Source organism: Pipistrellus kuhlii, unplaced genomic scaffold (assembly GCF_014108245.1).
Source record: "Pipistrellus kuhlii isolate mPipKuh1 unplaced genomic scaffold, mPipKuh1.p scaffold_m20_p_2, whole genome shotgun sequence".
In the NCBI taxonomy this organism is placed as follows: Eukaryota; Metazoa; Chordata; class Mammalia; order Chiroptera; family Vespertilionidae; genus Pipistrellus; species Pipistrellus kuhlii.
In genome coordinates, this window is record NW_023425515.1 from 165,854,966 (window position 1) to 165,875,546 (window position 20,581).

The following is a 20,581-nucleotide window of genomic DNA, read 5'->3' on the forward strand; positions in this document are numbered from 1 at the left end:
TCGCCGCCAAGGGCAGGGTAGATCTCCCCGTGGCCTTGTAAGGCGGGGGTGGGCTCCCCACCCTCCAGAAGGCTGGGCGGTCACCACCATTCCCGCTGCAAGGCTGTTTGTCCTCCAGCGCTTGGCTTTTGCGGCAAGCCTGTCCCTTTTCACAGAGGCCGGGCTCCTGAGACTCTGATGCTTCAACTTTTTGAAAAACAGAGCATCATCTTCAAGAGGAAAAATAGAGCCAATTAGTAAACTGGGAGGAAAAATATTTGACTTGAACAATAAAAATTAAAAAAAAAAAGTAAATTAAAACAACAGTCTGGTGCTATTTTTCACCTGTAATTTTAATTTTTTTGTTGTTGTTGTTAATCCTCATCTAGGGATATTTTTTCATTGTTTTTTTTAAGAGAGTGAATGGCAGCCAGGACGCCCATCACAGTGACCACTCCTCCATGAGGCCGGCAGCCAGGAGGCTCAGGCAGGGACAGAAGCAGCCCAGGCAGGTCTGGGACACCCTGAGAGCACCTGAGCAGGCCCAGGGCTGGTCACAGGGGCTCCCCTGGCACAGGACTTGGTGGTGTACACAGCCACCCCTCACTGACACCCCAAAACAGCTCCTCCAGGAGGCTGCAGTCCTAGGTCTGCAGGAAAGGGAACCTTGGCCAGGGTCACTTGCCCAAGGCCACCCGCTGGGAAGCAGCTGGGCCAGGACTCACACCGGAGTCTCTTTGAGGGTTTACGGGTTCTTGGGAAGCCGGTCTAGGTTCGCTTGTTCGTTCGTTTGTCACTCAGCGAAGATTTACTGAGCACTTACTACGTGCCAGGTACTGCCCAGGAGCAAATGAGACACAGTCTCCGCCCTGGACCTTCTGCAGGTCCCTTTCTGAGGGCAGTCTCGACCTCTTCCTGGGCTTCTGCTGCATGCCAGGAGCATACCTACATCAGCCCTGTACCTCACAGCCATCTGGAGAGGCAGAGACTATTCGCTTTGTTTTACAGGGAAGGAAGCTGAGGATCAGAGAAGGAGGTGGCTTGCCCAAGGAAGCGCAGCTGGGCAGGGGCAGCACCTGTGCTTCCCGCCCAGCAGTGCAGGGTGGACACGGCCAGCCATGCCCGGAGCCTGCCTGGCCTGCTGCCTGAGCGGCATGGCTGTGCCGGGCATCCGCCTTTCCTATTGAAATGTCATGTTGGGCCGAAACTGGTTTGGCTCAGTGGATAGAGTGTCAGCCGACGGACTGAAAGGCCCCGGGTTCGATTCCAGTCAATTCTCTATCCCTCTCCCTTGGTTGCGGGCACATCCCCAGTAGGGGGTGTGCAAGAGGCAGCTGATCGATGATTCTCTCTCATCGATGTTTCTAACTCTCTATCCCTCTCTCTTCCTCTCTGTAAAATATCAATAAAATATATATATTTTTAAAAATGCTGTGTTGGGATGTCAGAAGGGTGGGGCCGGAAAGGAGACCACTGTCCCAGCAGTCCAGTTCCACGAGGGGCTAGATGCAGAGAAAGTCCTATTTCTGACTTCAGTCCTGTCATCAGAAATGATTCCTTAATGTGGGAGGGGGTGTGGTTCTCTGCTGTGCCCGATAAAGGAGGAGGAGGGAAGTAGAGAGCATATACTCTCAACTCCTTTTTTTCTTTCTGTCTTTTTTTATATGTATATAGTAAGTGCTCAATAAACACTAGCTCTTGTTCTTTCATTTCATTTTTTTAATTGATTTTTTTTTTTTTTTTTTTTTTTTTTTTTTTTTTTACATAGAGGAAGGGAAAGGGATAGAGAGTTAGAAACGTTGATGAGAGAGAAACATCGGTCAGCTGCCTCCTGCACACCCCCTACTAGGGATGTGCCCGCAACCAAGGTACATGCCCTTGACCGGAATCGAACCTGGGACCCTTCAATCTGCAGGCCGACGCTCTATTCATTGAGCCAAGCCGGTTTCGGTATCAACTCCTTTCTTTACCTAGGAGGTCACACATATACTTCAATGGGGAGTTTGGAGTTCTCCTCCTCCAGGAAGCCTTCCCTGATCTACCTACCCACAGGCTGGGGCAGCGGCCTTCCTCTCTCATGGGCCTGGCCACACTTTGTGGTCATTGTTTCCCCTGCCAGCCGCTCCAGGTTGGGACCTCATGTGAGCCCCATGTACCCTGCACAGCCTCTGCATAGAGTGTGTGTGTGTGTGTGCGTGTGTGTGTGTGGGGGAGGGGATGTCTGAAGGAGGATGAGTCCTGACTCCGTTCTTGCCATCCTTCCTCCCTCTCTGCAGCCTCACTCATGCCTCCCGCTGGCCCTCTTCTTTCCCCAAAGGGGAGGGGGGGGGAAGGAACCAGGTGCCCTCTTTGCCCAAGTCGAGCCATCGTGGGTTCCCATGGACAGAAGGGGAACACGAAGAGGCAATCCCTGAACTGTGCTCTCCCTAACCTGTTGCCGAGCCCGGGGACAAAGAAGTAACTCTAAAACCCGAACATCGACCATCGACCACCGACCATCGACATCCATACTGACCACCAGGGGGGGCCATTAAGCCTGTAGGGCTCAGGAAGGATCTGTGGGGAGGCAGCGTGTGAAAACGTGCCCAGCGCCAGGAAAAAGCGGGGGGCAGCGCAGGCAGGCCCGCGGGGGCACCACGTGGGCACAGACGCGCCCGGGTTCTCTGCGAATCACAAATCTCTGGCCCGGTTGCCGTGGCAGCAGCGGAGGCCAGAGGACCGGTCCGCGGAGGAGTCCGGGGGAGGGGAGGCCCAGCCCGCCAAGGACCTCGCCAGCGGAGCGGGGCGCCTTGGCCTTTCGGGGTACAGAGAGCCACAAGTGGAGCTGGGCTGGAAGTTGGAAGGAGAAAGGGCCACCAAGGCAGGGGAGGAGCTGTAGAAGGAGGTGGGGATGGGGGGCAGTGAGGGGTGGGAGACTGGACACCCCGACCCCCATACCTGCTGCACTTCCCTGTTCTAGAGTCTGGTTTTTTGTATGTGTTTTTAAACTCTTTTTTTATTCTATTTTTAAAATTATTTTGTTAGTCCTCACTAGAGTATTTTTCCTATTATTATTATTATTATTATTTTATTTTTAATGTATTTTATTGATTTTTTTACAGAGAGGAAGGGAGAGAGATAGAGAGTTAGATACACCCATGAGAGAGAAACATGGATCAGCTGCCTCCTGCACTCCCCCTATGGGGATGTGCCCGCAACTAAGGTACCTGTCCTTGACCAGAATCGAACCGGGGACCCTTCAGGCAGAGGCTCTATCCATTGAGCCAAACCGGTTTCGACTAGAGTCTGTTGATCACTGTTATTAAACTATTTAGAACCATTTCCAAAGCACCTACAAGGTGCCAGGCCCAGAGGCCAAGTGCCCTGGCCCGGACATAGCAGGTCGCTCAGCTGAAAAGTGGTGGGTGGGGTTTCAGTCCAGGGGTCTCTCTTCATTCACACGTACATATGACGCTGAGGTATACATACCGCCTAGGCTGTATGTGGTAGCACCTGGGGACACAGCAGTGAACAAAACTGCAAAACCTTGTGCTCGGGTCTGCAAGCTTGTAGGGCGGGGTGGTTGGAGTGGATAATAAACAAAAAAAGGACACTATATTAAATGTTGGGGTTCAAAGAAAGCTGGGGGGAGGAGGAGGAGGGGAGTGCTGGGGGGTGGGGCGGGGGTTTGAGGAAAGGCTCCCAGTGGCGGGAAGGGGACCAGGCCAGAGCGGGAGGTGACCAGGAAGCACGAAGGCCCTGAGATGGGAGCAGGGCAGTCGCCCTTCACGGACTGGCTCCAAAGCCACCTTCCCTGCCCCCAGCCTGCTCGTGCTGGGGCGGGGGCCAGGCGCTGGGCTCTCCCACGGCCCCTGTCCTTCCCCAGGTTTGATGTGTCTGCTGTTTGTCCTGAGCAGAAGAAGCTGAGAACCTTCATGAAGGCCCAGGTTCATTCCATGAACTACGTGAGTCTCCCAGCTTCGCTGACCCTCCCACGTCGGCCGGCCTCTGCCCTCTGAGTCCTGCACCGGGGTGGATGCGCGGAGCCATCTAGGGATAAGCCTGACCCCTCTCCCCGCCCTTAGGCCTCAGCACAGAGCGTGTGGAGAGCCAGGGCAGGACTGCAGTGAAGACAGCGTGGGTGGGGGCCACCAAGACCTGGGTTCCAGCCCCGCCTCTTTGCACTGGCTGGCTGTGGGCTCCTGCACGAGTGACTCCTCCCTGAAGTGTGAGGAGGCCAATGGCAAAGGGGTTCATGTTGGTTCCTTGAGTACCAGGCCCCACGGTGCCAGGCGAGGTGCCGGGGGTGGGGCAGAGAGGGCCAGGGCACGCCCAGGTCAGGGGGCAGCTTCGTGAGGACTTGCTGTGGGTGGACTGGGTGGGTGTGGCTGGCCCGGCGCTGACTGTGCTCTGACTCAGACCTACCTAGGACCCGGGACCTACGGCTGCAGGGAGATCAGCTACGGCAAGAAAAATGTCAAGGAGGTGGGTACAGGCCGGGCCCAGGCCCAGACAGCCATCCGGCTGCCCCAGCTGCCCCACTTCTAGTACCAGGCCTCCACAGGAGAGAAGCGGCTGCGGTGAGGTCTCCAGGGGAGGCCTCGGTGTCCTCCCAGGCCCGGGGGAGCTCGTCCGCTAAGGACCACCCCTCATCTCCCTGGGCCCCTGCCCTGTGGACATCCCCAAGTTCAAGGTGTTCACCTTCTCTCTTTTCTTTTCTTTTTAAAAATATATTTTATTGATTTTTTTTACAGAGAGGAAGAGAGAGGGATAGAGAGTTAGAAACATCCATGAGAGAGAATCATCGATCAGCTGCCTCTTGCACACGCCCTACTGGGGATGTGCCCGCAACCAAGGTACATGCCCTTGACGGGAATCAAACCTGGTGGGCCTTTCAGTCCGCAGGCCGATGCTCTCTCCACTGAGCCAAACCGGTTTCGGCCGAAACCTTCTCTCTTTTCCTAAAGGGGCAGAAGGACAAGCTCGGGCCTGGCTCCTACAACTTCAAAGACTTCTTAGAAGAGCTGCAGCAGAAACCGCGCAGCAACCGGGGGCTGCTCAGCTCCGGGGAGCTTCGCTTCCAACAACTCATCGGGGTAGGTGCCCTCCTGGAAGGACTGGGCGCCCTCCCACCCTCCGCTCCTTTCAGAGCACGGTGCCTGGCTGGGGCTGGAAGCGCCCCTCTTGTCCCATTTCCTCCCCAGGCTTGGCCCGGCTCACCTTTGGGTCCCCACACCTCATCACTGGGAAGCCTTCTCCTTGCCTTGCTCAGGGGACAAGTAGCTGCATCTTCAGGTTTAGATGCTGTAACGGCAACAGAGAGAGGGGTTGCCTGCAGGCATTTAGGAATGAGTCGCTAGCTTCAAATCTAAGGTAGCAATAGCTGACACTTAACACATCACTTACCCAGGCCAGGCACAGTTCTGAGCATTTCAGGGTAGTATTATAATTAATTTAATCATAGCAACCCTATGAAGCGGTCACTGTCGTCACCTCCACTTTCTAGATGAGAAAGCTGGCGTTCAGAGGGTTTTGGTAAGCGCCCACGGCCACAGAGCTCCTCAGGGACAGAGCAGGGTTTGAGTTCAGGTGTCCACGCTGCGCTGTGCCGGTCGGCGTGGCTCCCTCGGATTTTGTCCCCTAAGCCACTGTGAGGACGGGGTCTAATGTCAGAGCCCGTTAGGGGGCGGAGGCATTGGGGAGCACGTCCGATTCTGTGTGTTTCCTCCTGTGTCCCCAGCCCCCAGCTCCAGGGCACCTGTGAGTGGTGGCCAAGCAGAGTGACAATGCCCTGGCGTGTCCCTCCCCTCTGGTGCCCACACCTGCCCCTGCAGGCACCTTGGCCAGGCCCTGCAGGAGTTCCCGGAGTTGCTCTCCTAGGCTCCGCCTTGGACAATGAGTTCAAGGAGGTGTTGCTGCCCTGGGGGGTGAAGGCGGCGGGGAACTCATGTCCGTCTGTCTGGGGCCTGCTTTCCTCAGTCATAGCCTTGCTGTGAGGCCTGGGCTGGGAACCTGATGGCTCCCCTGTGTCTGTCCCCACTGTTGTCCCCCCACCTCTCAGGTCCATAAACACCGCCTGCCAAAGCTGAGGGGCCTGCTCTGGGGTCCCATGACTCTTTTCCCCTTTTCCCCAATGACGGGGCTGTTGAACCCTGCAAAGGCCATGCCTTCTCCTCTGTTTCTGAGCCCCACCCCCCACTGGCACTTCAGCTGCCATCACCCTTCCCTCTGCATTCTCCCCGCTCTTGGCTTTGGGGACACTGGGCTCTGCAGCCCTGGAATTCCTCCGCCAGCTTCCCTCCATGGCTCCTCTTCCCCAGCCCCCCTTCCTCCCCCTCCCTGTCCACCACTTTGGGGTGATCTCCTTCCCTCAGCCAGGCTTCCTGCAGATGGCTCCAGATCCCCACCCCAGGCTCCCTCAGGCACCTCAAGCTCTGTACCCACCCCCCACTCCCCACCACATGCCAACATCTCCCCCAGGCCTGCTCTTCCAGGGAACGGTTCCACCCAGCTGCCAGAGCCGGGACTCGACTCCCGTCCTCTGTAGTCACTGGGGTCTGTGCTCTTGCCTCCTGTCCTCCTCTTCCCAGCCTTGCTGCCTCTAGCCTGGCCCAGACCACTGCCCCGCCCCACCCAGGGGCAGCCCCTGACGGATTCCCTGGTCTCCTACATTGCCAGCACCTTCCCCAGCGCCTCACACCTCAGAATCAGGTCTCGATGAGCCTCAGGCCCCACTGAGGCTTGGTTGCCTCCCGCACGTGCCCAGACCAGGGCCAGGGATGGAGCCTGCCACTGGGGTACATGTCCTAGACCAGACTGGAACCCGGGACCCTTCAGTCCGCAGGCCTTTGCTTTATTCACTGAGCCAAACCCGTCATGGCTGAAACAATCTTATAAGGGCCAGTTCCTCTTCCCTCACGCCCCTCTGGACCTGAAGATCCGAGGGAAGGGCGAGGCTCTGCCACAGAGTGCCCGCACTGGGCTGCAGAGGCCGCGGCCGCCTCATCCTCTTAGGACTGTGGGTCGCCTTGGAGGTCATGGCACGATGTGGCTCACTGCCCTCCCGCCGCAGTGCCTGCGTGGTGCCTGGCAAACAGCAGAGGCTCAGAAAGATGGTGGGTTTTGGAGGTGGGACCGTGGACACAGGTTTGCCTCTCTGCGACTCCGTTTCCCCATCTGTAATCGCGGACGGCACTGATTTGATCTCAGCGGTTGCCTCCAGGACCAAGATGTCAGGCTAGTGAACACCTACCGCAGGCCCTGGGGCTTTCCTCCCGAGCACACCGGGGACCCAGGCCCTGGGAGCGGCAACGCTGAGTCCTGCTCCTCTGAGGGCAACAATTCAGGTGCCTTCACAGGCCTGACTCTCCCAGCTGAGCTCCCGTCCTCTCCTCCCGCCTGGTGGCCTGCTTCTGGCTGCTTCCCCAGGGCTTCTAGGGACCAGAGGTGGGAAGGGCTGAGCCATCATGGAGCAGTGGTGACCCCTGGTGGCTAAAAGATGCAGAACAGCAACAAACGTCCCTCTGGGTCTCTGACTAAGGACCTCCACCCACCCACCCACCCACCGGAATACACTGCAGGGAGGCTCTTCTCATTCCACCTACAAAGAACATATTTATTTTAAAACATATGTATATGTTTTTATTGATTTTAGCGAGAGAGGAAGGGAGGGGGGGAGAGAGAGAGAAACACCGATGAGAGGGAAACATCAACGTCGACTGGCTGCCTCCTGCACACCTGCTGGGGATGGAGCTCGTGACCTCTTGGTGCATGGGTCAACACTCACCCACTGAGCCACACCAGCCGGCCGAAAGACTATTTCTGAGCTTGGCAGTCAAGGTCCCAGATGGTCATTCCAGCCTCTCTCACCTCCTCTCACCACAGCCACCGTACCTGACGTACCATGCGTCAGTGCTCACTACGTGCTGAGCACCATGAAGGACACTTTGTGGACATTTAAACATTTTATCCTCATCACCCTGGAAGGAAGTGTTACTATTCCCACGTTACAAAGGTGGGCCATGAGGCTCAGACCGATTAAGTGGTCTGCCCGACAGGGTACCGTGCGGTGGCTATTTCAGGGGTTCACTCAGCTAGGAAGCAGCAGAGGCAGGATTCGAACCCAGGACTCCAGGTCTATCCAGCTCATGGCACAGTATGACCCTCATGCATGCGAAGGCAGGGCTGTGATGTGGGTGTAATAGATGGCATTTCCGAGACCGCCAAAGCAGGCGGCTGTCTGGGCTGACGGGGGAAGGCAGGCTCCATTTCGGAGAGAGGACACCTGAGTTGGCTCTGCAGGGTCAGAGTAATTCTCTGGGGCAAAGGAGGCAGGAAGGGCATTCCGGGCGGCAGTCACAGCACACGTAAGCACCGGTAAGGAGGTTGGCAGGATGGCATGTGTGTGGGGACCAGCAGAGACCCACGTAGGCCGAAGTGGGGATGTCAGAAAGGAGTGGCAGAAGGTAAGCTGAGAGGCAGCAGGGCCCCGGTGAAGAGTCTGAACATGGAACCGAAGGTCTGGTCGGCGGTGGAGGCTCCGAGGTCAACAGTGCTGTGTGTGGGGGGGTGGTTGGCACCCCGGGGCCCTGAAGATCCTGCTCCCCCCTCTTGGGGGCATCGCTTCCTCAGGTGCGCTTAGCACAGAGCGTGGGACTGATGGCCGCCCGTCTCCCCCTTTCCCCACAGAACTTCTATCCAGGCCCTGGCAACTATGGCGAGAAGGGCAACCCATACACAAAGCTGGAGGAGAAGGCCTGGAATCGCTCCCACCCCGACGGCCTCATGTGCCGGATGACCAACAAGCCGGCTCCCCTGGGTCACGAGGTAGCCGCCCTCCCTGGCCACGCCTGGCCGCCCGCCCGCACAGTCCTGGGAGCCGACTCCCAGAGCAGACGGGGACCCCGAGGCCCCCGGAGGCGAGGGGCCTGCTTCGGCAGCCCTCCCCAGAGGCGGGCGTCTGTGCTCCGTTCCAGGGCAGCGGCCTGGCACCATGCACCTACTCCTTCAAAAGCGGCATCGAGGCCTTCGTGGAACGCTCCATGGGCAACCGCGGCCCCTACGACACCTTCTCGGGCGACCGGAGCAAGCCCCAGCCCTACGGACACTTCTCTGCGCAGGTGCGTGCCCTCCCGTTGCGGGGGGGGGATTTCCCCGGCAGGATACCAGGCCTCACCACCACCCGGAGCACCACGGTGCACCAGGCTCCATGCTCTTCCCACATCCTGCTCATGCCGCCCTCGCAGCAGGGCGAGTGTGGCTCCCTGTGTTAGATGAGGAAGCCGAGGCTGGCCACCCCACTCGTAAGGTGCAGACCTGGGATTTGAACCCCCGCACGTCTGTCTGACTTCACTGCCAGTCCTCTCTCCTCTGCACTGGCATGAGTTACAGAGGCAGTGCAGGTGGCCACCAGGCCGTCTGGAGGGGAGACTGGCCACAAAGCCTGCAGGGACTCCGACAGCTCAGGTCTGGGTGCTGCTGTTCTGGACACACTTATTTTCCGGGCACCACAGACCCAGCTAAGCTGGCCGGGTTAGTGGCACAGTTAACTAGGCAGAGGACTTGAGGGCTGGGAGGGGAAACTGAGGCATAAAATTTTAGCTGGAGCCTGGCCAGTGTGGCTCAGTGGTTGAGTGTCGACCCATGAACCAGGAGGTCAGGGCTTCCATTCATGGTCAGGGTGGCTTGATCCCCAGTTGGGGCATGCAGGAGGAAGCTGGTCAATGATTCTCTCTTATCGTTGATGTTTTTTTCTCTCTCTCCCTTCCCCTCTGAAATCAATAAAAAAATACATTAATTAAAGAAGAATTTTAGCTTGAGCCTCCCTTTCCTGTATCCATCAAGTTCCTGTTGTGTGAACCATCGCACCCTGTGCTTTGCTATATTCATGCTCATAGCAACTGGACTTCAGTATTTGTGTAATTACTTTTTTTTTTTTTTGTCTCCACGCCACTCTGTGTGGACGTTTAGGCCAGGTAATGGTCTAGGTGCAGGGCAAACCTGCCCCTTTGGCGGTTACATTCTAATGGAAATGGAGACATAGTCATGAGTGAAAAATGAGCTAGAGTCTTAGCCGGTGGTGAGTGCTGTGTAAAGGGCAGCGGAGTGCTGGGAAGAGGGAGGGTGGGGATACATTGAATACTTTTGGGTCAGTTGGTAAACGGCCATTGAACTGAGCCACCTGATGCCAGCAGTCCTGCGTGGAGCTCCTGCCCCCTGGTGGTCAGTGCCCATCATAGCAACCGGTTGATCTGCCATTTGGTTGATTTGCATATTAGCCTTTTATTATATAGGATGAGCCTGCATTGACACATCATGGCCCAAAGTCCACAGCTGACATTAGCTTTTTGGTGATGTACATATATGTTTGAACAAATGTTTGATGATGATACGTATCCACCAGTATGGTATCAATACAGAGCAGTTCTCTGGCCAAGTGTCCTCTCTGTTCCCCCATTAGACTCAGTAAATGCTCATGAAACCAGTGACAGAAAGAAGGAATGGATACCCTCAAAGTGGGCCTGTGGGTGGGGGTGCTAGAGACTGCTGACTGATCCTCCCTCGCTGGGGCTGCCTCACTGCCTCCGGGCCAGGCCCCAGGGTGTCCTGGCTGCAGTGGGTGGGGAGTGGTGCCTCATTGGGTGGCCACTTGCTTTTCTCCGATTGCTGGGAGGTGTGGAGGGGGCTCAGAGGGGGACCCTTGATTCCCCTGGCTTAACAGATAACCTTTCCTCCTCTCTGTTTCTCAGAAAAAAAAGCCCAGTGAGCTGATGAGTGTCAAGAGCTTCGTGGAAGAACTGACCTCTCCTTGCAATAGGAATCGTGGGGCGTTTTCCAAACTTTCCCGATTCCCAGCAACTCCTTCAGAGAGGATTTACTGGAGCACCCTCAGCCAGTGTCCCCGAAAACTAGTCAGTTCCTCTCCCCCCCCCCCCATCCCTGCCTTCCTCCCTCCCTCTCTCTCTTGGGAAGTACTCCCGAGGGCCAGGGTCCTGTGCGGTGGCTAATTCAGGACTTCAGGGGGAGAGCTCAGCCTTGTGTCAGACCCATCTGGTTCCCAGGCCTGGTCTTGCACTACCGGGTCACGCTGGGCGAGTCCCTCTCACGCTCTGAGCCTTGGTTTGCACCTTGATCTAACCAGGAGCATGCCAGGTGGCTGTGAGCATTGAAGGAGGTTAAGGACTGGAGCCCATAGCGTGGAGCCTGGTCTGAGAAAGTGCCCGGTCAGCAATGATCTGCACCCCCCTCTCCCCCCGCCCTGCTCCTGGAGAGAAAACAAGGGGACACTGGGGCAGGGCAGCGTGCCAGCAAGGGCTCTGCCCTGACCAGGACTGCATGCCTGTCCCTGCTGAGGGAGTCTTGGGCTCCCCTTTGTGGGGTGATAGGCTGTCATCTGAGCAGGCCCCCCACTTTAGCTGGGCACCCCCTCCCCAGCAGGGTGTGGGGGAAGGAAAAGGGTACCGGCATTTCCCGAATGCCTGCTCTGGGCTGGCTCCTTCCAGCATCTCCACCCACGGAGGGGTTTCCATTTGGATTTCCCAAAGGGAAACGGAGCCCCAGAGACAGGAAGGGCCTGCCCACGATCCCCTAGCGAGGGCGCGGCGGAGTCAGTCAGACCCAACCCTTTGAGCTCCACAGTCTGGAGGCTTCTGCTCCCAGGCTGGGGTCTGTCATCCCTCTGGACCCTCCGAGGCCTTGGGGACCCTGGGAACCTGGAAAGAGGTGTCAGGCTAGAGGGTGGGGTTAGGATGGGGGGCATGGATTTATGAGGGCACCATAGGGCCCTGCACCCCCGGGAGGTGGTGGGCTCCTGGTGGTTGGGAGGTGGCTGGCCTCCCACTGTCCTTGGCTCAAGGCCCAGGGCTATCCCCTGCCCTGACCCCAGGCTGACCTGCCAGGCCTCCCCAGCTTCCCGCCTCTATCCCTCACTCCTAGTCCACGGCTGGGCCCGGCATGTGGCTTCCTCCAGTGAAGGAATGCAAACGTGGCTTCCAGCCACCGTTCCTGCTGTCCTCCAAGCGGGCCAGCGGACGGACCAACCAGATGGTTATGGGGAGCTGGGTGAGTGGGTCCGCGGGGGCGACGAGCAGCCCCAAACCCCTGTCCCCCTGGGAATTGATGCTCTGAGTGAGGCCTGCCCCCCACCTTCTCTCCCCCAGGGACTAACACCCACTCCCACGATCCTATTTCTCTAAGACCTCGGTTTTCAAACTTGAGCGGGCACTTAGCATCCTCGTGGAGGGACTTGCTGGGCCCCACTCCAGAGCGCCTGATTCAGAGCCTGGGGCGGGGCCTGGGAACTTCCACTTCCAACAAGTTCCCGGTGATGCGAAGGATGCTGCCCCAGGGACCACACTTGGAGAACCACTGCGCCAAGGGACACCACCCAGAACCGTCTCACTCTCCTTTCCTCAGGGGCGCGCTCCCTCCCTTCTCTCTTTGCATTTGTCTTTTTTTTTTTTTTTTTTTTTTAAATATATTTTATTGATTTTGTACAGAGAGGAAGGGAGAGAGATAGAGAGTTAGAAACATTGATGAGAGAGAGTCATCAATCAGCTGCCTCTTGCACACTCCCTACTGTGGATATGCCCGCAACCAAGGTACATGCCCTTGACCGGAATCGAACCCGGGACCTTTCAGTCCCCAAGCCGACGCTCTATCCACTGAGCCAAACCGGTTTCGGCTCTCTTTGCATTTGTCTTGCGGCCTCAGGGGCCCCTGGTGGCGTTGGCCTGTTTCTCCTCCCTGGATGAGCCAGGACTCCAGTGTGCCCCCTTTTCCCATTCCCCACCCCTCCCCAAAGGCAGCCAACCCCACGTGTGTGACGTAATCTTCCCTGTCCTGACTTCCAGCAGCACAGGTTAGGTGTGCCTGGCTTTGAACAGCTGTATTCTTAAAATATATATATTTTTTATTGATTTCAGAGTGGAGGGGGGGGGGAAAGAGAGAGAGAGAGAGAGAGAGAGAGAGAGAGAGAGAGAGAGAGAGAGAGAGATGCATCAATGATGAGAATCATTGACCCCTCTGCCTTCTGCGTGGCCCCTCAATGGGGATGGAGCCTGCACCCCGGGCATGTGTCCTGACCGGAATCAAACCATGATCCATGATCTCCTGGTTCATTGATCGATGTTCAGCCACTGAGCCGTGCCGGCCGGGCTGAACAGCTGTACATTTTTAAGGCCTCTCCTGGTTTTCCTGGGAGCATCTTGCTTGTAACTCACTTGTCTTCTCCTTATACTCCCACTGCCTCATCCCACCCCACCCCTGAGCTCCACTCCTGAGGACAGCAGCATGCCAGCCAGCCCACCTCCCACCTCCCACCTCCTACCTCCTCACCTCCCTGCAAGATGGCGAGGTCCCCAGTGTACCTACACCGCCCGCCCTTCCTGCTTCTCCTGGGGACCAGCTGGTCAGTTCCCCTCCTCCTTCCTCTTCTACAGCTGCTGCCTGCAGGGAGAGGTTCTTCCCTCCAAATCAGATGTTTAGAAAAGAGCCAAATGACCATGCTGCAGGGCTGGCCAAGTGGGAGGGCCCAAAGGGAGGCTGCGCTCGCCCCCCCCTCTGGCTGGGAGCCTGCTCCCCCACGAGACAGGCTTTTCTCTCTCGGCAGCAAGTTCAGCTTCACACTGGACGAGGGTTTGGTTCCCAGCACCTCCCAGCTCACCCTGCTGCCATTCTCCGCGGACGGCGGGCCCCTGCCCTGAGGCTGCTCTGCCCTCACTAGTCCCCGGGGCAGGTTGATCCCCGCTCTGAACCTCTCTGTCTTGTCTCTACCGCTGACCCGGGTTTCTGGGTGGGCTGGCACATTCACTTCCTAGGGCTGCCATCGCAAAGCACCACAAACTAGGTGGCTTAACACCACAGGGACTTATCCTCTCACAGAGCTGGAGGCCGGAGGTCTGACAACCAGGTGTCAGCGGGGCTGTGCTCCCTCTGAGACCTGCTGGGGGAATCCCTCCTCTTCCTCACCTGTGGCGGCCAGCAACCCTTGGGCTTCCTTGTCTTGGAAATGTATCACCCCAATCCCCGTGTTCTCCGTCCCCAACCCCTCGCCCGGCCCACCTCTTTTTCTGTACGGACCCCCGGGTTAAGAGCCCACCCCACTCCAGTGCAACTTCATCTTAACTAATTGCATCTGCAACTGAGGTCACACTCTGAGGGGCTGGGGGTTAAGGCTTCCACATCTTTTTTTGGGGGGACACAGGCCATCCCATAATAAAGACAGTAGGGGGGAGCCCAGGGAGGGAGGAGGCCTGAGATCAAGTCTCCAGGCGTCCACCTGCTCACAGCCTGCCTCTCCCTGTGCAGAACCCCGTAGGTGTGGGCTTCTACCTCAACACCTGGCTGCTGGAGACCAAGGACCAGCGGCAGCGATACCGGTCCCTGTTCATGGGCGGAGCCAAGCGCTATCCCTCCAACCCGGCCAGGGACAAGTTCTTGCAGTGAGTGCTCCTGGAGCTCCAGCAGAGCGAACCCTAGGGTGGGCGGGGCCGTCCCCCAACTTGGGCTCCTTTCCCAAGGGAACACAGCTGCTGCCCCCAGAGCCGGCCTGGCCGTGGAGAGAGTTCAGATCCCGGCCCTGCCGGTTACTGGCTGTGTGAGGTGGGGCATGTCGCTTAACCTCTCCGAGCCCCATTTTCCTTAGCTGTCAGGTGGGCAGAGGGCTGTGGAGACGCAGGTGAGGGGCTGTGGTGAGGAAAAGGAACTCATCAACACTAACTCCTTCACCCACTACCCACACCGTCCAGGCTCCGCCTCCCAAGGCTGCACCCGTGGAATCTCTGGTTCCTAATGGGGTTGGTGAAACCCGTTTCGGGGCGCTGTTGTGAAACCAAAAGAAAAGGCGCTTGAAAACCAGAGCTAGCTGGGAAATGGCTTGCGAGTGTTAGCGGCCACCGCATTTTATTGACCCAAGAGGCCATCGGGAAATGTGAAAACGTGAAGCATGGACTTCAGTGTTGATCATTCTGTTGTTGGAAATCCCGGGGAGGCCCAGACCGGTTTGGCTCAGTGGATAGAGCATCGGTCTGCGGACTGAAAGGTCCCAGGTTCAATTCCGGTCAAGGGCATGTACCTTGGTTGCAGGCACATCCCCAGTGGGGGATGTGCAAGAGGCAACTGGTCGATGTTTCTCATCAATGTTTCTGGCTTTCTATCCCCCTCCCTTCCTCTCTGTAAAAAAAATTAATAAAATATATTAAATTAAAAAAAAAAAAGGAAATCCCGGGGAGGGTGTGAGGTCCAGGACTGCTCAGGGAAAACTAGTTTTCATTGTTTGTATCATGGTAGTCCAGTGTCTTCCTTGTTTTGGTGGCTTCCTCAGAAAAAGGAATGGGAGGTAACGTTTTCTATAGAGTGTGTTCCAGGAAAAAAAAAAAAAAAAAAAAAAATATATATATATATATATATATATATATATATATATATATATACTCCTTACCTGCGCAACTGATTAATACTTTTTAAAAATATATATATTTTATTGATTTTTTACAGAGAGAAAGGGAGAGAGATAGAGAGCCAGAAACATCAATGAGAGAGAAACATCGACCAGCCGCCTCCTGCACACCCCCTATCGGGGATGTGCCCGCAACCAATGTACATGCCCTTGACTGGAATCAAACCTGGGACCTTTCAGTCCACAGACCGACGCTCTATCCACTGAGCCAAACCAGTTTCGGCTTGATTGATACTTTGATTGAATACAAACTTTTAGGTTGGAAATAGCCTTCCCTTGGGCTTTTGAAGGCTGGTTGTTGAGAATTCTGGTGCCGTTCCGGGTTTCTGTCCTTCGTATGCAGCCTGCCTCTTCCTCTCTGGACCCTTGTAGGATCTTCTCCTTGTCCCCCGTGTTCTGAAATTTCATGGCCATGGGTCTTCGTGGGAGTCTGTTTTCATTTATTGCTTTGGGTGCTTCGTGGGTCCTTTCCTTCTGAAAACTCAGGACCTTCTCTTCTGGGAAAAGTTTTATGTTTTTGTCTTTGACGATTTCCCCCTCTCTGTCTTCTCTTTCAGATGAATGGTTTGACGTTGTAATTTTCTTGTCTTTCCCCCTTTATTTATCTTATCTACCTTTTCTGTCCCACTTTCTGGCAAATCTTCTTTGTTCTTGTCTTTCTTCCTTACGATTACCCTTTTATGTCTTGTCTTTTTTCATTTCCAAGAACTCTTATGTGTGGTAGTTTTCAAAAAAAATCCTCACCTGAGGATATTTTTCCATTGATTTTTAGGGAGAGTAGGAGGGAGGAAGGGTGGGAGAGATCAGTTGCCTCCCATATGCGCCCTGGCCATGTGCCCTTGATCCGGAATGGAACCCATGAACATTCCGTGTGCTGGAATGCCACTCTAACCACTGAGCACACCAGCCAGGGCCTCTTGTGTGTTCCTTTCTCTTTAATAGCACCCTGCTCTGTGTCATGCATGCAGCATGTCCTTTCATCTAAGGATAATGAGTTTTCTGTAGGTTTCCTTTTACTCTGCATTGTCTCCACTTCCTCCAAGTATTTTTCTTTCACTCGATTTGTAAAAATAAGTAATAAATAAATAAATAATAAAGCAGGAGCACAGAACGAACAAAAACAAATGGGGACTGGACGGCTGGAGGCGCTCTCACTGGCTCCTCACAGCTGGTCACGCAGTTGTGCATCCCTGCCTTGGCTCCAGGGCGGCGCTCACAGTCAGTGTGCACAGCTGTGGGTGAGAGCAGGCAGACAGCCACGGGCTGTGCAGCTGCCCAGGAGAGGCAAGGGCGACAGCAGTGCTACCTTCCCCAATTGCAAAAGAGTGAGTGAGGCTCAGAGGGGTGGGTGATGGGAAAGCCCAGGGTCCTGCAGCCCAAAGGAGGTAGGGCAGACGAGGAGGAGCTGGCTCTGACTCCGCCCTGTGCTTCAGCCTCTCTCCTCCTCGGCCCATTTCGGGGAGGCTGTGGGTTGGCAGGACACAACATGTCTTTGAACAATTGCTGTCTTCAGTCCGGCAAGGGAGGGCATGTGTGGGAGCGTTGCGAAGTCACCTTCTGGAATGCGTTGTTACAGCTAATCTTTCTCACCTCTCACTCCCAAGCCTCACCTCCTCCTCCCTGCCAAACCGCGCCTCGCTCAGCAGCCTAGGATTTCCCTCCTGCCTGGGAGAGGCCGCCTTTTGTTAGTGCTTCGTTAGAGCCGTGTCTATCGGGGCTGACACATTTGGCTGACTGACCCTGTGGACCACGTTTTCCACCCGCTCCCCTTTCTGGCTCCACAGCCAGGTCTCTTTACTCCATCTGGCCACCTGTGGCTGTGGACAGGGGCTGTGGACACGGGCTCTCTGTGGTCCAGCCAGCCTCGCTTTGTACTACCCCTTGCTCTTCAGCCTGTGGCCACACTGTGATCTGTGCTTGGGACAGCCTTCTCCTAGATTCTGGAAAACTCTTGTCCATCTCCACAACTGTGCTTACACATGAGGCTTCTGAGATTTCTCCAGATAGTCTCTTCATTCTCAGCCTCTTCTGAGTTCCCTGGTTGGAGCACTGTCCCCGTTATATTGTAGTATTAGTTCATATGCTTGTGGTCCCCAATGAACAGAACTTCTCTATTGTCTGGCATGCGAAGCAGGAGCCCAGTGGATATGGGTCAAAGGAGGAGTCAGTAAATTCATTGATGAAATGGCCCAGCGTCTGGTAGCTCCATGAAGGAAACACCTGGGAACTCCATTTAATTAGGGAGAAATTCATTTTTCCTTAAGATTTTTTTTAACCTGACATTTTATTATGAATTTTTTTCAAACATACAGTAAAATTGAAATGATTTTACAATGTGCCCCTATTCCTACCACTTAGATTATATCTTTAATGTTTTATTCTTTTTGCTTTATGACACATACCTATTCATCTATTAATCTACTAATCATTCATTCCTTCTCATTCTTCTGTCCTTCTATTATTCATCTTATAATGTGATAAATTTCAAAGTAAATGGCAGACATCAATATACTTCCTCCTAAGTTCTTCAATATGCGCACTATCTTTTTAGCCATATTCCTTGTCCAGAAATCTAAGATTGAAATAATAAATATCCATTCTTTGTAATAATAATTATAATTGAAATATATATTCATAATGTATAGTGATTTTCTTTCTCCTTTTAAGAATATTTTTATTGATTTCAGAGAGGAAAGAAGAGGGAGAGAGAGAGAGAAACATTAAGATGAGAAAAAAATCATTGATTGCCTGCCTTCTCCACCCTACTGAGGATCGAGCCTGCAACCCGGGCATGTAACGTGACCGGGATATGAACCATGTCTTCTTGGTTCATAGGTCGACGCTCAACCCCTGAGCTATGCCGGCCAGGCTGTATAATGATTTTGAATGTTTTACTGAATATAGTAACTTTAAAAGGTAGGTGTTACTCTTAGTGTTTTTCAGTTGAAACAAATCAGTTTGGAGAAAGTGTTTTTAAAGTCTCTGCTAGTCAATGGCATTTGTGTGTGGTCTCCAAAATTAGTTGAGCACTTACTATCTGCTGGGCAAATCCTGCCTCCTGGGACATTACAAAAGAGAACCAGTCAGCTGTTCGGCCCCACAGTGGCTCCCAGCTTCCTGGGGAAGGCACTCACTCCCCTTTCTAGTTGCAGGGCAGCGTGAGAAGCAGGAAGAGGGCAGATGGGACCCAGGGCCTCTCTCCACTTTCCCCCACTTTCTGGAGGACGAGAGCAGGAAGGCTGAGGCAGAGCCAACCTTCACCATGACTCACCTTCATGTCCTCATCCCACCTGCCCTCACCTGATCACTTCCTTTTCCTCCTGGGCCTTTGTGCATGCTGCTATGGTGGAAGTTTAGTCAGGAAGCAGGGACTCTTAGGCAGTTCAGCACAGAGTTCCTGCTTCCTGCAACCCCTACGACGCATTTATTATCGAACACAGAAGTCTGGTGATTACCATGGAGACAGCATAGGGCCAGGGAAAGGCAGGGCCTTAGCTCCAAGGCAAGGCCATAATTTTGCCCACTCTTCTTTCCTTCCTCTCTTTCTCCTTTTTCTCCTTCCTTCCTCCCCTCCCTTCCCTCCTCCCTTCTTTCTCATCTATCTTCCTTCCTTTATTTCAGGTGCTTGGATTCTGTATTTGAAGTTCTGACAAAGTAACTTGGGGCTCTGATGAGCTAAACTGGGTGAAGTAGAGGGATCTCCTCCTTAGAAACAGGCTGTTTGGATAGGAAAGTTCCGGAGGTCAGTTTTGGCCCCCCACCCAATGTAGGATCTCCTGTGAAGCACAACCAGCGGGTTCTGGTTCATCCCTGTGGGCATCCTCCAAGGATGGGGGGCCACACTTGCAAGGGGCCAGTTCCATCTTCTTTCCCCTCTTTCTTTTTAAAGGGAACGGATCACACCTTTCACTAAGGGGAAGTGCCTTACAACTGTGGACTACAATTCGGATCCTACTCCTTAAAGCCACGTGCGAAGGACAGCCTGCAGTGACCAGAGGGCCCAAAGGACTGAAGACAAATCTGGGGACCGGAGGGTGGAAGTGGGGATGGAGGGTCTTGGAGAAAGGACCCGGGAATGCCTGGGAGAGGGGAGAGATGTGGTGATGGGATCACTTCTGTCAGAGACATCTACTTGGGGTCACAGTGTCTGTGGGTACATCGGAGCCAGGTACCTTTTGATATAGGAGCTCAGTTATCCTGAGAATTCAAACTGGCCAGTGACATGAACATGGGAGCCAGACAGTAGATGGACCGAAAGGGTGACATACGGTGGACACTTTTGGGACCCCTTCTATTCAAAAGCCAAAATCCTCGACCCCCTGCTCATTAAAATCCAACAGGTGGGGGAGTGTGGCATGTCATAAGGCAGCTCCAGGTCCCCATAGGGGTATTCCATCTCCATCCATGTTGTAGGTGAGGGAATCGTCTTCACAGGGTTCACCTGCCAAAATTTGTTAGGTCACAACCTGGTGACAAAGCCAGGACTGTAGCCCGGAGCTCCTGACAACCAGGTCTGGTGCCTTAAAAAAGGCACCACTAGCCGGGCTGGCTCAGTGGTTGGAGCGTCAGCTGGGAATTCAGCTTACAATCGGTATACATGCCCTTGACTGAAATTGAACCCACAACCCTTCAGTCCATGGGCCGAGGGAAGTAACCAATTGATGTTTCTCTTACATTGATGTTTGTCTCTGTCTCTCCCCTCCCTTCCACACTCTCTAAAAATCAATGGAAAAGCATCCTTAGGTGAGGACAAATAAAAAAAGTTGAAAAGAGAAAGAACTCATGGATATGGACAACAGTGTGGTGATTGCAGGGAGGGAGAGGAAGGTGAGGTGAAAGAGGGTATGGGGGGAATAAAAGGTGATGGAAAAATCAAACAAAAATAAAGGGGGGGGGGAGAAAAAAATTCTCATGCTTAGAATGATTCAGAATTTATATATATATATATATATATATATATATATATATATATATATATATACCCCTTCCCCATCGCCTCACCTGGACTCTTCCCTGCCCGCCCCCCCCTTTGCAGTCTGCTGTCCACCTTGTGGATGGGAGGTCCCATTAGCACCCACACCAGTTCACATGGTGACTGGATAGAATTTCAAAAACGGGAAGTCACCCATGAGCCCCCTGCCCTAACGAACAAGTCACGTCCCTCCT

At 54.4% G+C, this 20,581-nt stretch overlaps 1 protein-coding gene across 1 annotated transcript; it reads left to right on the top strand.

Annotated features, from left to right (window-relative positions):
- The first annotated feature begins 3,426 nt into the window (after positions 1 to 3,426).
- Positions 3,427 to 20,288, top strand: LEXM (lymphocyte expansion molecule). Its single transcript, XM_045583833.1, has 10 exons — positions 3,427 to 3,437; positions 3,845 to 3,923; positions 4,378 to 4,443; positions 4,920 to 5,054; positions 8,647 to 8,784; positions 8,934 to 9,077; positions 10,707 to 10,868; positions 11,893 to 12,018; positions 14,266 to 14,399; positions 19,305 to 20,288. Exons 1-10 carry the CDS (start codon positions 3,427 to 3,429, stop codon positions 19,375 to 19,377), a joined length of 1,068 nt encoding a protein of 355 aa, XP_045439789.1. The 3' UTR covers positions 19,378 to 20,288.
- The last annotated feature ends 293 nt before the right edge of the window (positions 20,289 to 20,581 follow it).

Coding starts and splice junctions, on each gene's coding strand:
- LEXM (XM_045583833.1), top strand. Junction 3,924..4,377: donor AGGTTCATTCCATGAACTAC/GTGAGTCTCCCA, acceptor GCTCTGACTCAG/ACCTACCTAGGACCCGGGAC. Junction 12,019..14,265: donor AGATGGTTATGGGGAGCTGG/GTGAGTGGGTCC, acceptor CTCCCTGTGCAG/AACCCCGTAGGTGTGGGCTT.